Consider the following 17,115-nt stretch of genomic DNA (forward strand, 5'->3'; position numbering starts at 1 on the left):
GGTGGATGACAGGCTCTAACCTCAAAAGCAACACCCAGACCAACTTCAAGGATTTTAAAATATGACAGAACTAAAAATCTTCTGCTTCAGAATACCTTTCCCTTAATAATTATACTATAAGCAACTTAACCCTTGTCACCTTACCTAAAATGTAAAATCCTGCTCCAAAAATTCAGAGTGATACAAATCCACCCTGACACAGAGAAGCATTAATTTTAATGTAATTGATTAACCTTTAAGCAAAGCCAGTTTTTATTCTAAAAAAGGCAACCTTGAATCAGTTATGGACAAAAAGGATGAGATACTCAATGTTTTCTTTGACTTGCCCTGCTCTTCAGTAGTAAAGACTAGCTTTTCTTCAGGTACTCAGCCTCATTAGCTGAAAGACAGACATGGAGCAGAATGAAGCCCCAAGAATCCAAGGGTAAATGATTATTTACAAGCTGTAGCATTTAGACAAAAGTCTGTGTGGCCAGACAGGATCCATCCAAGGATACTGAAAGAACTGGTATTGACCAGATCACTCTCCATCACTTTTACCAGCAGTCCTGGCTAACCAAAGAGGTCCTAGCTCACTGGAAGTTAGCCAGTGTGAGGCCAATCCACAACACAGGCTGGAAGGAGGATTTATGAAACTGCAGGCCTGTCAATCTAACCTTAATACCAGGGAAGATCATTGAGCAGATCACCTCAAGTACTATCGTATGGAACATATAGGACAATCAGGCAAACAGGCCCAGTCAGCATGGGTTTATGAAAGACAGGTCCCGCTTGACTGGCCTGATCCTCTTTGTATAGGGTTAACACTCCTGGGGGAGTGACCCTTAACCTGACCCTAGGGGTCTTGGCCCCTCCTCAGGGGTGGGCCACACTCCAGGTGATGGTTAGCCCACTCCCCCCACTTCCTGTGGTATAAAAGACAGGAGTTCTCCTGTCTCTTCCTCTTTTCGCCCTCTTTCTCCCTACCTGCGTTCACGAACACACACACACACTGATAGTGCATACCAGCCACGAGGCAGAGACACCATCACACTACTCGGGTTGTATCCATCCCTGTTTTGTATTTTGCTGTTTTCCCTTCCTTATCCTTTGTAAACTCCCCTACCTCCAATCCCTTTTTCTAAGTTATTGTTAAACTTTTCCTTTTTAACTTCCAAATCGAGTGAGATTGATTTATTGGGGTGTCCCTACCTTTTATCTCTCTCCCTGTCTTTTGGGGAAAGGAGGGGGAGGAGGGGAGGGCACTCTATAAACTCTATAAATTCTATAAATTGTCATTGGGTCTACCAAATTTATAAGAGTCTCTGGGAACCTGCATTTGAACCCAAGACAATTTATTTGGCGTCTCAACGTGGGGCTAGGTAGAAAGAATTCTTTCAGAGAAGATTTGGAAGTTAAAAAATGGATATTCTGAAAGTCTTAATCATTAACGCTTTTGCATGGCTGTTGTGGGGCTGGCTGTTAAAGTTTATAAGTTACCATGTCTTCTGGATTGTCATTGATATGCTCTGGGAATATTCTAAGCATTTGCCTGCCCGAGTCTATGCCTATTTCCTGAATTCTGTTAGTAATATCACTGTGTTTAGAAATGTTTCTGGAACATGGAATCAATCTGAGTATATGCATTGGAGCACAGAAGCTCCAGATATTTTGGGCGAGAAATGGTACTGGATAGCTGTTATTTCACTGTGTGTAAATCTGGGTTTGGGAATTAATAAGATAGCGGTGAACTGGGACACATGGAAATATCGGGTGGGCGCCGCCATTAGGGTGCTTAGGGGGAGGGGTGGCCCTCACTGCCCCAGCTGCAGCTGCGGGGGATGGGCGACAGGGCAGACCGCCCCTAGCGCGGCTCCGCCCCGAACTCCGCCTCCGGTCCCGCCCAGGGCAGCCCCCCTGACCCTGCCCCCTCAGCCCAGCCCCATCCATCTTGCCCCCATCACCACGCGGCCAGCCAGATCAAACCCAAATCCTCCCGCAGATACCGATCCGGGGCAAGGGACCTCTTCGGGAACCAGCACCCCCCAGCAACAGCAACCAGCTGGAAATGGACCTGATAATGGAGTGATCCTTATCAGCTCCACGCCCAGAAAGGAAATCAGGCACATAAGGCAGGAGTATGCAAGGGCAAACGGACAGTCCCTTTTAGCCTGGCTTTTGAAATGCTGGGATGCAGGAGCAGAAACCGTGGACCTAGATCACAGGGAGGCAAAGCAACTGGGATCCTTGTCGAGGGATGGAGGTGTGGATAAGGAGCTGGGAAGGCTCGATGGTACCCACTCACTTTGGGCCAGGCTTCTGATAGCTGTGAGGTACAGGTACCCGACTAAGGATGACATGATTTTCCATCCCCTTAGATGGACAGATATGGAACAGGGTATCTCATACCTGAGGCAAATGGCGGTTCAAGAGATAATTTATGGAGCCGACCAGAGGCCCTCGGACCCTGATGATGTCCGCATGAAGCCAGCCCTCTTAAAGAAACTGACCCAGTGTGCCCCTTCCACATATGCCCCCACATTGGGAGCACTGCTGCTGGGCAGAGACCCCAACAACCTTCCCACAATCAGGGAGTTTGTGAATGACCTAAGACAGTTTGAAGACAGTTTGTCGAGGAAAACCTTAATTGCCACTGTAGAGACCCTCACCCAAGAAGTGAACGAGCTAAAAGCCTCTTTCTCTGAAATGCAGAAGGCAGAGGAGGACTGCTCTTCACCTTCAGAATGGGTGCAAGTCTCAGCTGTAAGGAACACACGCCGCCGTGCTCCTCCTCCTCCCCGCAGGAGACCAGCCCAGAGCAGACAGGGTACACACAGGGGGTCACTCTGGAGAACACTGTGTGACCATGGGGAAAACATGGATAGATGGCATGGCCAGCCCACCTCAGCTCTATGGGCCAGGGTAAGGGAACTGCAGGGGACAAACACAGGGAATAACTCCTCCAGAAGAGGGGTTGCCCCAGTGTCCCGCAGGCAGCGCTCTCCCTCAAGGGGTGGTGAAGCCAGTACCTCAGGTCCATGTGCCTCATGCAGTCACACTGCTCAGAATTAGAGGTGCCCTGTCTCCAGCCAGGCGGAGGCCAGGGATAAGAGAGTATATTGGGACGTGTTTGTGAGATGGCCTGGCACTTCTGAAGCCGAGAAGTACAGAGCGTTGGTAGACACCGGTGCCCAATGCACTCTGATCCCCTCCAGCCACAGGGGGACAGAAACTGTTACAATTGCAGGAGTCACAGGGGGGTCTCGGGAGTTGACTGTGCTGCAGGCTGAGATAAGCCTCACCGGGAATGTGTGGGAGAAGCACTCCATAGTAACTGGCCCTGATGCACCTTGCATCCTGGGGATTGACTTTCTCCGGGAAGGGTACTTTAAAGATCCAAAGGGGAACAAGTGGGCTTTTGGCATAGCAGCTGTAGAGACTGCAGACAAAGAGCAGCTGTCTATCATGCCTGGCTTGTCAGATGACCCTTCCGTGGTTGGTACCCACAAGGTGGAAGATGTCAAGTTACCTATTGCTTCTCGTGTAGTTCATCGCAGGCAATACCGCACCAACAGAGACTCCCTGCTACCCATACAGCAGCTGATTCGCCGCCTGGAGCAGCAGCTTGTCATCAGCAAGAGCCACTCGCCCTTCAACAGCCCGATATGGCCAGTGCGAAAGGAGACGGGGGAGTGGAGACTCACGGTGGATTTCCGAGGCCTGAATGAAGTGACTCCTCCAATCAGCGCAGCCGTGCCTGATATGTTGGAGCTGCAGTATGAACTGGAAACGAAGGAGGCCAAATGGTATGCCACAATTGACATTGCTAATGCTTTCTTCTCCATCCCCATTGCAGAAGAATGTAGGCCGCAGTTTGCCTTCACCTGGAGAGGAGTCCAGTACCACTGGAACAGACTGCCTCAAGGGTGGAAGCACAGCCCTACAATCTGCCACAGCATCATCCAGACTGCACTGGAGAAGGGTGGAGCTCCGGAACATCTGCAGTACATCGATGACATCATTGTATGGGGTGAGACAGCAGAGGAGGTCTTCCAGAAGGGTGAGAAGATCATTAATATCCTGTTGGATGCTGGTTTTGCCATTAAGAGAAGCAAAGTGAAAGGGCCTGCCAGAGAGATCCAGTTCCTGGGAGTTCGATGGCAGGATGGCCGACGCCACATCCCTATGGATGTGGTGAATAAAGTGGCCACTATGGTGGAACCCACTAACCGGAAGGAGACACAATCCTTCCTGGGGTTTGTGGGCTTTTGGAAGATGCACATTCCCGGGTACAGTCAAATTGTGAAACCCCTCTTTGACGTTACAAGAAAGAGGAATAACTTTGGGTGGGGACCTGAGCAGCAGGTGGCATTTGACCAGATCAAACGAGAGGTGGTCCATGCCATGGCCTTGGGACCAGTTCGAACCGGCCCAGAAATTAAGAACATTCTCTACACAGCAGCCGGTGAGAATGGTCCTAGCTGGAGCCTATGGCAGAAAGCTCCTGATGAGACAAGAGGCCGCCCACTCGGGTTCTGGAGCAAGGCGTACAAAGGCTCAGAGACCAAGTATACCCCCACAGAGAAAGAAATCCTAGCTGCCTATGAGGGAGTTAGAGCTGCTTCTGAGGTGATTGGGACGGAGTCACCACTCCTTTTAGCTCCAAGGCTTCCAGTCCTGACTTGGATGTTTAAAGGGAAGGGTTCGACTCCGCACCATGCCACAGATGCCACTTGGAGTAAGTGGATGGCTCTGATAACTCAGAGGGCTAGGATGGGGACTCTCGAGCGTCCAGGCATTGTAGAGGTCATCACCAACTGGCCAGAGGGCACTGACTTTGGAAAACCAGCAGAAGAGAAGGCAGTGACCCGTGCCGAGGAAGCCCCCCCATACAGTGACCTCCCTGAGGAGGAAAAGGAATATGCTCTCTTCACAGATGGATCCTGCCGCCTGATAGGCAGCAAGCGAAGATGGAAGGCTGCCGTCTGGAACCCCACACGCAGGGTTGCAGAGGCAAGAGATGGAGAAGGTGAATCCAGCCAGTATGCTGAGGTGAAAGCCATCCAGCTGGCCCTGGACATTGCAGAACGAGAGCAGTGGCCAATGCTATACATCTACACCGACTCATGGATGGTAGCAAATGCCTTATGGGGGTGGCTGAAGGAGTGGAAGAGAAATGATTGGCAGAGAAAAGGGAAGCCTATTTGGGCTGCTGATCTCTGGCAAGACATTTCTGCACGCCTGGACAAACTACCAGTTAAAATCCGACACATCAGTGCTCACATCCCAAAGAGCAGAGCCACTGAAGAACAGCAGCATAACCACCAAGCTGACCAGGCTGCCCACATCTGCCAGATTGACCTGGACTGGAAGCACAAAGGTGAACTGTTCTTAGCTCGGTGGGCACATGACTCTTCTGGTCACCAAGGAAGAGATGCCACATACCAATGGGCCCGAGACAGGTCCGTGGACATATCCATGGAGGCCATAACTCAGGTTATCCATGAATGTGACATCTGTGCCACCATAAAGCAAGCCAAGCGCATGAAGCCTTTGTGGTACGGGGGAAGGTGGTCAAAGTACAGGTATGGGGAGGCCTGGCAGATTGATTACATCACTCTGCCTCGGTCTCGTAGTGGCAAGCAGTATGTGTTAACCATGGTGGAGGGAAGCACGGGGTGGCTGGAAACCTACCCAGTACCTCATGCTACTGCCCGTAACACCATTCTGGGCCTGCAGAGCCACATCCTGTGGAGACACGGTACCCCAGAGAGAATAGAGTCAGACAATGGGACCCATTTCAAGAACCACCTTGTAAGCAACTGGGCAAAAGAGCATGGGATAGAATGGGTTTACCACATCCCATACTACCCACAAGCTGCAGGAAAGATTGAGCGACACAATGGCCTGCTGAAAACCACCCTGAAGGCTATGGGAGGTGGAACTCTCAGAAACTGGGAGAAGCACCTTGCAGAAGCCACTTGGCTGGTGAACAGCAGGGGATCAGTTAACAGAGCTGGTCCTGCTCAGTCTGCCCTACTGCCCATAGTTGAGGGAGATGGAGTTCCTGTGGTCTGTGAAAGGAATCTACTGGGAAAGACTGTGTGGGTTGCTCCTGCCTCTGGTGGGGGAAAACCCATCAAAGGGGTGGTATCTGCAGAGGGTCCTGGTCATACCTACTGGGTGATGATGGAAACTGGTGTTATCGAGTGTGTCCCTCAGAGAAACCTCTCTTTAGCTGAAAAGGTTTTGAAATCTCAGAGTTGATTCCATGTGTTCCAGATACTTTCAGGTTATCTTGTATTATAGTTGTATAATAGTTGTATCATACTTGTGCAATACTTGTACCATAGTTGTGCAATACTTGTATTATAGTTCATAAGGGGTTACAAGTTGTTTTTGTAGTTATACTCTCACCACTACATGGCGTCCAACAGAACCTACATGACAGCAGCAGCTATCCAGAGTCCTACAACATCGCATCACACCACGGCGTCCAACCAGAACCCTGCATCTGATTCGTCACTGATGCCCTGCAGTGAGAGACTGTTCCTGATTTCCCTCCAGAGGATGTCTACAGCCATCTCATCCACACCTGTTCCCCTGATGCCAGACACCAAGAGAGACTGTTCCTGATGTTTTTTCTTCACAGAGGAAAAAGACTTTCCTGAGTTCCAACAAGAACTGTTCCTGCTTCACTGACTTTTCTTCCGTTCCTGTCCTGCTCACATCTCAGCAACCTGCACCGGACCAGAGGAGCACATCGCCTTGAGATACAGCCGGGGACCAAGAAGGACTTTAAGAACTCTTAACCCATGGACAACTTTTTCCCATCTTTGGAGAAGAAGACTGTTCTTAGGAAGGTGGAAGTGGTCTAACCAAGGGGTGGAATGTATAGGGTTAACACTCCTGGGGGAGTGACCCTTAACCTGACCCTAGGGGTCTTGGCCCCTCCTCAGGGGTGGGCCACACTCCAGGTGATGGTTAGCCCACTCCCCCCACTTCCTGTGGTATAAAAGACAGGAGTTCTCCTGTCTCTTCCTCTTTTCGCCCTCTTTCTCCCTACCTGCATTCACGAACACACACACACACTGATAGTGCATACCAGCCACGAGGCAGAGACACCATCACACTACTCGGGTTGTATCCATCCCTGTTTTGTATTTTGCTGTTTTCCCTTCCTTATCCTTTGTAAACTCCCCTACCTCCAATCCCTTTTTCTAAGTTATTGTTAAACTTTTCCTTTTTAACTTCCAAATCGAGTGAGATTGATTTATTGGGGTGTCCCTACCTTTTATCTCTCTCCCTGTCTTTTGGGGAAAGGAGGGGGAGGAGGGGAGGGCACTCTATAAACTCTATAAATTCTATAAATTGTCATTGGGTCTACCAAATTTATAAGAGTCTCTGGGAACCTGCATTTGAACCCAAGACACTCTTCTATAACAAGGTGACCCACGTGGTAGATGAGGCAAAGATGGTGGATACTGTTTACTTGGGCTAAAGCATTTGACACCATCTGCTACAGCATCCCCCCAGAGAAACCAGCTGCTCACGGCTTGGATGGGTGGATGTTTCCCTGGGTAAAATGATTTGGCTGGATGGCCAGGCCCAAAGAGTCATTGTGAATGGAGTTAACTTCAGTTAAAAAAAGGTCACAGGTGTTTCCCAGGGGTCAATTCTCTTTACTATGTTTATCAATGACCTGGACAAAGTGCATCAAGTATGCTATGTGCAACTTTGCAAATTACACTAAATTGGGTGGGACTGCTGATCAGTTTGAACATATGAAGGCTCTGCACAGGCACGTGGCAAGGCTGAATTGATGGGCTGAGGTTAATTATATGAAATTCAACACAGTCCAGTCATGGGTACTGGACTTAGGTCACAACCATCCCCAGAAATGCTACAAGCATGGGGAAGACTGTCTGGAAAGCTGCCCAGCAGAAAATTACCTGAGGCTGTTGGCTGACAGACACATGAACATGAAGCAGAATTGTGCTCGGGTGGCCAAGAACACCACAGCAGCTTTGCCTGTATCAGAAATAGTGTGACCAGCAGGAGTAGGGTAGTAATAATCTCCTTGTTCTCAGAACTGGTGAGGCTGCACCTTGAATATCCTGTTTAGTTTTGGACCCCTCACTACAACAAAGGTGTAGTGCTGCAGCATATCCAAAGAAGACCAGCAAAGCTGGTGAAGGGTCTAGAAAATACGTTTTACGAGGAGCAGATGAGGTAATTTGGGTTGTTTAGCCTGGAGAAAGGCTGAAGGGAAACCTTCTTGCTGTCTGGAACTTCCTAGAATACTGTAGCAAACTGGGACTTGGTCTCTTCTCCCGAATTGCAAGTGATAAGGAAAGAGGAAATGTCCTCAAATTGCAACATGGAAGGTTTAGATTCAACATTAGAAAACAATTCTTCACTGAAAAGGTTATCAAGCACTGTCATCTTCAGACTCGGTAAAAAATTATTTACTTATTAAGTTCTGTATTAGGAAAAAAGCCTGTTTTAAGTAAAATAACTATTTCTGCCTTACAGACACTGCAGACTAAAGCAACAGCAGCAACTAAAAAAACTGTCAACTGAAGTACAAAAACTGTCAATTTAAGCACAAAAAAAACCACTGCTGCCAGCATCTCGACTGTGAACTTCATGAGCCAAAACCACGCAAATAAACAGAAAGCAGTTATTTCAAGAAAGGCAGAAGTTAATTCTCAAAAACTGGCAATAATAAAGCTACTAAGCTGTGGGTGGATTGTTAAACAGACTGACTACACCATCAGAAGTAGTACACTTAATCCAGTAAAGTTATGTCTACGTGAAGGAGTAATACAACAGGAGCTGGTCTAGAGAAACAGCAGTAGGTGCTGTAGCACTGGTGTCCACACTACATGCATTTCACAATTTAAGTCATTAGCTCCCTGGGTTAATGGCCAGAGAATGGAGAAGTTCATTCAGAGCACACTGTCTGCTTCAGTTTCATTTAAAAAGAGCCCCATTTGTTTAATCTCACTCCTTTGCAGCAGGCACACTGACCAATATTGTGAAGTGCTCTCCACTAATCTGAACTGTTTATGCTGGTGCATACATACTCTCAGGAGACAAGAAACAGAGATATGGCTAGGTCCTGTTCTCTCTATGCACTTCACCTTTTGTGATAGTTACCTTGTGTGTCATATGGCAAACACATTAACTTGGATCTTGGCAACAGAGTAAATCCATTTTGCTCTGTGGGCATTACTGTTGTGATCTCCACAATCTGGACATTGCTTAAAAATATTAATCTTAAAGACGGAAAGATTTCAAACATTTAAATAAGGTTCAGTGACATGATAATGTTCCCTACCACACTATCCAAAATATCTGTTCAAGCATAAGCCATGGTCATCAATAATTCCTGATGACCACTGCGGAGAAGGTTAAGAAACTATCTCTGCTACAAAAGCATGGGGAAGACCTTTCCAAACACTAATAAAGAATACTAATAATCATACTCCTAGACAGGCAGAATCCCCATTTCAAAAAACTTTCTCCTCAGACCTGGCATCACTGTTGTCAACATGGACTGTTTCAGTCTTGAGGAAAAAAACGTGACGAACACTAAAGTCCCAGGCATTGGCTTTTAATTTAGCTTCTAAAACTGATCCAAAACATTTTAAAGAGATTGAAAATACCTAGGCCCATCTTAAAATTCTAAAGAGACTGTTCATCCATAAATTAAAAAGCTTGTTTGAACTCCAGTAACACTAAATGAGACTTCCGAACCTTGGAGCCATTTCAGAAAATAACATCTAATTTTAAATTATTCATGTTTAAATGCAGTGACAGGAGCAGCACTCAGCCTTCATTTATACTTAAGACTGTTTAGATTGCATGTGGTGAGTTGGTTTTTCATTGCCTTTTGCTACGTCCTAAAGGACATGTGTAGACATTACACCAAACACCATAAGCGCTGAGCTGGGGGAAAAAAATCCCAAACTACAAACTTAACAAGCTATCCTAGCAGAATTTAGTAAAGTTGGAAATTCTAATGTATTCCTTGCTTTTTTTCTATTATTTTGAAGGGTTTCTAGGGAAAAGATCAGGCAATGCCCAATATGGCACTGTCTTAAGAGTTCAAGAGTGAAACTGCCGTAGTGGCACATAATAAATATTAACTGTCAATGAAAATACAAAACTCTTACAGTGATTTTTTAAAATTATTTTTTAAGACATAGATTTTATAGGACATTTAAAAATTATGAATAAAAAATGACAACACTGTGAAGTCATCACAGGGGATTACAAGTCTTTCTTTTCGTAAGTGATTTCAGAATATTTTAGGACAATGTTGCTGGAAATACTTTAAGACTTTGTAGGAAATAAATCAAGCAGATCTGATCCTCCTAATGCAAACAAAAGGAAAAAAAAAACTGCAATATTTGAATAAAAAGGACATCCCTCTGCAAGAAATTTTCTAGAGATAATGACCTTGTAGCTAATTTCCACAACATACATAATTCCACCCCATGTGCCTTCTGCAGATTGGCTAGCACATTGAGACACTCATGTGTTGCAAAATTTCCTGAAAAGAGAATTTTTAAGTATGAAGCATTTAATGTTGTTAATTGAGACAGATAATGACACTTTGTCAATCCTACACATCTTTTGTCTTCAGAAGCCTTTACATAGCCTCAGAAATGCATCTGGAACTCACTATTCAAGCTGAATACACTGGGGAGGATCTGAAAAAAGTTCCCAAAAGCATGCACTGGTTTAATTTACTACACCACATAGCACTGACCTAAACCTTTGAGGAAATATGGCTGACATTATTATCTAAGTTTGGTAAAATTCCATCATTATTCAGAAAACAGTCTTTATGACAGCACGATATAATGGTGTCATACCACCACTAATAACATGACAACCTCAACTTCAGGTGAAGGTGACTGTTACCAAAGACAACCATATTCCTCCTGAGTAAAACCATTTTATTTCTTAGATGTGCTGAAATTACTTTTTTTTGCCTTTAAAATTTAACAAAATATCCCAGTAAGGCACCAACACAGATCCCATGTTGTTTCAGGTTTAAAGATGAAGCTTTTCTTTTTACCTCCAAGCTCAGTGGGTGCTTCCACTGCCTCTAAAGTGAATGCCTGTTAGAACAGATTAATTCATCTTGCTACTATAGTGCAGACACCATCTGTAGTGTCAAACAAGATAAACAGCAAAAGAAACCAAGAGAGACAAATTGCCTTGCCTGTCACATGCTGCTGTAGCACCCTACGTAGAGATGTCAAAAATCACAGGATCACAGGATGTTAGGGGTTGGAAGGGATCCAAGATCATTGAGTCCAATCCCCCTGCCAGAGGAGGACAATACTATCTAACACAGATCACAGAGGAACACATCCAGACATGGCCTTGAAAGTCTCTAGAGAAGGAGACCACACAACCTCTCTGAGAAGCCTGTTCCAGTGCTCTGTGACCCTTAGAGTAAAGAAGTTCATCCTTGTGCTGAGGTGGAACCTCTTTTGCTGCAATTTACACCTGTTACTCCTTGTCCTATCACAGGGAGCAAGTGAGAAGAGCCTGTCCCCCAACTCCTGGCCAGCCTGCAGATACTTATAAACGTTTATCAAATCCCCTCTAAGTCTTCTCTTCTCCAGACTAAAACACCCCTCAGCCTCTCCTTATAAGCCATGCTCTCCAGTCCCCTAATCATCCTTACAGCCCTCTGCTGGACCATCTCCAGCAGATCCTTGTCCCTCTTAAACTGGAGAGCTCAAAACTGAACACACTATTCAAGATGAGGTCTCACCAGGGCAGAGTAGAGGGGGAGGAGACCCTCCCCTGATCTGCTGGACACACTCTTCTTAATACATCCCAAGATCCCCTTTGCCTTCTTGGCCACAAGGACACATTGTCATCCCATGGATAACTTGTTATCCACCAGGACTTCCAGGTCCCTATCCACAGGACTGCTTTCCAGATCACCTCCCAGTCTGTACTGGTGGAGTTTAGTATTCCTCCCAAGATGCAGGAATCTGCACTTGTCCTTGCTGAACTTCAACCTGATCTCCTTTTATGATCAGGTTACCCGCCTGGTGAATGTGGGGAAGGTTGCACTTCAGCAAATCCTCTGACACCATCTGCCCCAACAAGTTCCTGGCCAAGCTGGCAGCTTGTGGCTTGGACAGATTCACTCTGTGCTGGGTCGAGAACTGGCTGGAAGGCCGGGCCCAGAGAGTGATATTGAATGGTGCCACATGCAGTTGGCAGCTGTCACTAGTGGTGTTCCCCAAGGATCAGTGCTGGGCCCAGTCCTGTCCAATACCTTTATTGATGATCTGGACAAGGGGATTGAATCCATCATCAGTAAGTTTGCAGATGACACTAAGCTAGGAGCAGTTATCAATCTGTTGGTGAGTAGGAGAGCTCTGCAGAGGGACCTAGACAGGCTGGATAGGTGGGCAGAGGCCAACGGGATGAGATTTAACAAGGCCAAGCGCAGGGCTCTGCACTTTGGCCACAACAACCCCAAGTGAAGTGCTACAGGCTGGGGACAGAGTGACTGGAGAGAAGCCAGGAAGAAAGGGACCTGGGGGTACTAGTAGATAGTAAGCTGAAGATGAGCCAGCAGTGTGCCCAGGTGGCCAAGAGGGACAATGGCAACCTGGCCTGAATCAGGAACAGTGTGACCAGTATGACAAGGGAGGTTATTCTTCCCCTGTACTCAACACTGGACAGGCCACACCTTGAGTACTGTCTCCAGTTCTGGGCTCCTCAATTCAGGAGAGACGTTGAGGTGCTGGAACGTGTCCAGAGAAGGGCAACGAAGCTGGTGAAAGGCCTGGAACACAGCCCTATGAGGGAGCTGGGGTTGTTTAGCCTGCAGAAGAGGACACTGAGGTGTGACCTCATTTCCGTCTACAACTACCTGAAGGAAGGCTGTAGCCAGGTGGGGGTTGGTCTCTTCTACCAGACAACCAGCAACAGAACGAGGGGACACAGTCACAAGTTTTGTCAGGCGAAGTATAAGCTGGATGTTAGGAGGATGTTTTTGACAGAGAGAGTGATTTCCCATTGGAATGGGCTGCCCAGGGAGGTGGTGGAGGCACCGTCCCTGGAGATGTTCAAGAAAAGACTGAATGAGGCACTTGGTGCCATGGTCTAGTTGATTGGACAGAGCTGGGTGACAGGTTGGACTGGATGATCTTAGAGGTCTCTTCTAACCTGGTTGATTCTATGATTCATCTTGTTCCTCTGTGCCCAGCTCTCCAGTCTGTTCAGGTCTCACTGGATGGCCACACAGCCTTCAGTTGTATCATCCAAGCCTCCCAGCTTAGAGTCATCAGCAAACTTGCTGAGCAGAGACTGTACCCTCATCAGTATCATTGATGAAGAAGTTGATGAGGACTGCACCCAGCACTGTTCTCTAAGGGACTCTACTAGTTACAGCTCTCTAGCTGGACCTGGCACCACTCATTACCACTCTTTGAATTCTGTTTTGTAACCAGTTCCTAATCTGCTTCTCAGCCTTTTGGCTCAGATCAGGTGTAGTGTAGTACAAAATCTTCACAATTGCCTTTCCCTTGGTAAAAAGTGTGAACTCTGACTAGTATCTGGCTAACTTGCTATGCAGAGGCATATGCAGTTACCACTCCAACACAGATTAATGTTCCCACAAATAATTCAGAATTATGAAGTTATACCTTTAAGACTGAACAAAAATGAGGCCTATACAGGCTTCACACTTAAATTAGTTCTAGTGTTTTCACACTCTGCTAACAGCCATTGGTATATCAGATGTCCATCCTTGCTTTTAATTTCAGATTCCATATTTCACTTATTCACATTTAAAATACTGCTATCTGTTCACTAAAAAGAAAAAAAAAATATATTTGGTAATAATTTAGTGCTTTTCCAGATTTTCATCCACTCTTCACTGAGATTTGACTGTTCACTGTTAAAACACAGAAGAGAACTACTGTATCTCTTCCACAGTCCTTTCTGCTCACTGGCCTCTACCTCCCTCTTCCAAATGTTATCAGACTTTCTGTACCAACTTTATCAGCTTCTGCTAACTTCTTTTCTCTAACATTTTGAGGGCACTTCCTTTTTGTATACAAGTTTAACTTTCTTGAAACTCAGCTGCATGGCCTTCAAAGCATCCTCTCTTGCTGTCACACAAAAAAAAAAAAAGTGTCATGAGCAGAGCTTTCCCTCTATTTGAGTGCATATCAGATACGCATGTTTTAAAACGGGAAGAGGAATAGTGAAGAGCAGCATGTACCGCACCACTTAATATAGAGCTATTCTGTCCTTCCCTACCAGGTGCTAGCTCTTAAGTTAGAAGCTTTCAGTAACAGAGAAAGGGAATAATATGCTAAGACAAACCCTGACTTGTTTGACAATCTCTTCACTGCTTTGGGAACCAAGAGAGTAGAATTTTAGCATGTTTCTTAAAAGCTCTGCAAACATTTTGTTGCATTAACAGTGCAAAAAACACTGCCTTCCAGATATTCCATAATTATGTAGCTAATATTTCAGTAAGACACAAGATCATTTCTTGCCTACTTGAAAATTTTACACACACGCAGGCAGACCGAACTGACCGTGGAAGGATTGAATGGCATCCCTAAATATGAAGAGCCTCTGAATCCACAGCGATTCAAGTTTGATCCTGCAAAAGAGGAAAAGTAAAAACTCAACTTGCTTTGCTGAAACACTCATTGTAAAACATAATTCTCTAGTCAAGCTCAAGACCTGTTAATTCAATGATAGTCACAGTATTATTACAGTTCGTGTGTGCCTTTCATTATATTCCCAGAGTTTGTTATCACTCTAAAAAAACCCAAACAAAACACTAGTGGAAGAAAGAAAGAAAAAAAAACACAAGGAAATTTAATCCTCCAGTAATGACAAAGCAACAGTTCTTTGGGTTTTTCTTTTGTGGTTGTTGTTGGGTTTTGTTTTGTTTCCTTTAATTCAGTGGAAATACAGTGTTCATATCGCCACAGAACTGCCTTTCATGCTCACGAAAACCACAATGAAAAAATCCAAGGATTGCTCTGCTGGAAGACTGCCCACAGTTGACAAGACTTTTATTCTCTGGATTCCTGCCTGGCAACACCATCTGTTCTCAAGCAGAGCTGTTTTAAGATACCTGACAACATGTAGAAGGACAAACAAACTGTGTGCAGTTTTAATTCTATTAGCAATTTTAAACTGAAGATATGTTTCTCTCACCTGAAACACAGGTGCAAGAACATTTCAGTTATCAAACACTTCTGATAGTGTTTCAGCATAGATTTTAAATGTGTCGCAGTATCTGAGCATAAAGCATACAGAAGTGTGCAACACACACAGACAAGTTTTTCAGAGCTTCTGGATGGCAAGAACTCTATTACTTCACTCTTCAGCCTCTAAAAATAAAAGTCTAGCAAGTGCTGTAGTTCAGTAACATATGGATGTTCTTAAATTCTCTCCCCCCCTTCCATCAGTTCTTTAGCCTTTGATCTAAAAATCCTTGGGGAGATTAGAGAAAATTGTACCAGACTAACTGAACAAGAACAGTTGCAAAACTGGAAGTCGTAAAAAACAATATGAAGCAATGTGGTCTACCAATTCTGGTGTCATTTATCAGCACATTAGCTTTCTAATCCTAACTACATTCTGTATGTATGCATCATCTGAAGTAGAAGCCTTTATTAGTTTGTCAATATGGTTGCAGTATGCAAGTTTCTCTAACAGATACGTCTTTGCGTCTAACTTACATGAACTATCTGTAATTCTTCACTTCCTCTATTTTTCAATTAAAAGAATCTTTCCATGTCTCTAGAGGTGCAATGAAGCCTGTACTAAAAACTGCTGTACTAGTCTCATATCCACAAAATAAAACCAGAAATACTACCTGTATTTGTAGATAAAACCAGCACATAACTTATATTCTGTTACAAACTAAACCTTGTCAGCAGAGAATATTTGTTCCTTATACAGTAAAGTCAAACCTGCGTTTCATGTTACAGGAAATTCTGGAAAGCACCATAGATACTAGTCTTATGGCCTACAGTCCTAAGAACACTGCCCAAAACGCATCACAATTTAAAAAATGATACAAAGTGAAGGAAACTGTGCAACTGCAATTCTTAGTTCTTAAATACCAATATCCTAGGTAACATTGTGAGGAAAAAAATAATCACTATTATTTTGGCACATTTTCAATCGAAATGAATCTGGCTCTTAAATGATTCAGTAAGCTGTAAGGCTCACTTTGGAATGGCACTGATATGGAAACCTTTCATTCAGAAAACAATTACTAGCCTACTAGTACAGAACTGTTTTGGTCTGTTGCAAATAGAAACACGCTACTGAGCTCTATATGTAGCTCATAATTAATTGTCAAAGTATAAATGGCAGTATGAAACCCAAATGAAGTGTGCTATCAGTGGGTCACTGTGATTGGCTTCTGAGTGGACAGGCACTAAAATGTTTAAAAATCAAGTACACGAATGAAATCAGGATCTATCCTTTTAGAAGTTCAATTTGGTATAACATTTTGAACTTTTCTTCTAGCACTAAACTACTACCAATTAAAAAGTAGTATTGGTAATTTTAAAAGGCTGGATTTTTAACTATATTGCTATCACTGATCAAAACCATCTAACTTTACTCCTCATGTCAGTGACTTCTGATCTCCCATCCCAGATTTTACATGCTGGTTCCCAGCAGAAACAGAAGAACAGCATTACTCCTCAATGCCCTTACTACTGCATAAGCTTTAAAATTAATTTTATCCCCACCTCTAAAAAAAAAAACAAAAACCTTTGTCATCCATAGCAAGCAATAAATGCTTCCTAGACCTTCAGTATTACCAGGGAATTTCCACATTCTACTTACAGTTCTTGAATAAGAAAAGAATACTGAGTTGATAAAGGAAGTATTAAAACAGGAAGTGAAAACAGCTTACTTCTAACCAGATTACTCTTGATGTAAAGTCTCTTTTTTTGCCTTCCTGCGAACACCCAAGTTCAAAACCAAATGGCAGTTTGAGAGAAACCACTGTCTTTCAGTTTATACATATCACCTCACTTTCTGTAAAGTTTACTATTGTCTTGCAAAGTACTTGTACTTCTTAAGCAAAAAGCTTAGCAG

The 17,115-nt window shown here is 44.7% G+C and overlaps 1 protein-coding gene across 1 annotated transcript in view; it reads right to left on the reverse strand.

Annotated features, from left to right (window-relative positions):
• Window positions 1–17,115, reverse strand: part of PGGT1B (protein geranylgeranyltransferase type I subunit beta) — a 75,856-nt gene that overhangs the window by 38,069 nt on the left and 20,672 nt on the right. Inside the window, 1 exon segment of the mRNA XM_064140090.1 lies at window positions 14,577–14,644. Coding sequence (XP_063996160.1) covers window positions 14,577–14,644 — 68 coding nt within the window.

Source organism: Pogoniulus pusillus, chromosome Z, assembly GCF_015220805.1.
Source record: "Pogoniulus pusillus isolate bPogPus1 chromosome Z, bPogPus1.pri, whole genome shotgun sequence".
NCBI lineage: Eukaryota > Metazoa > Chordata > Aves > Piciformes > Lybiidae > Pogoniulus > Pogoniulus pusillus.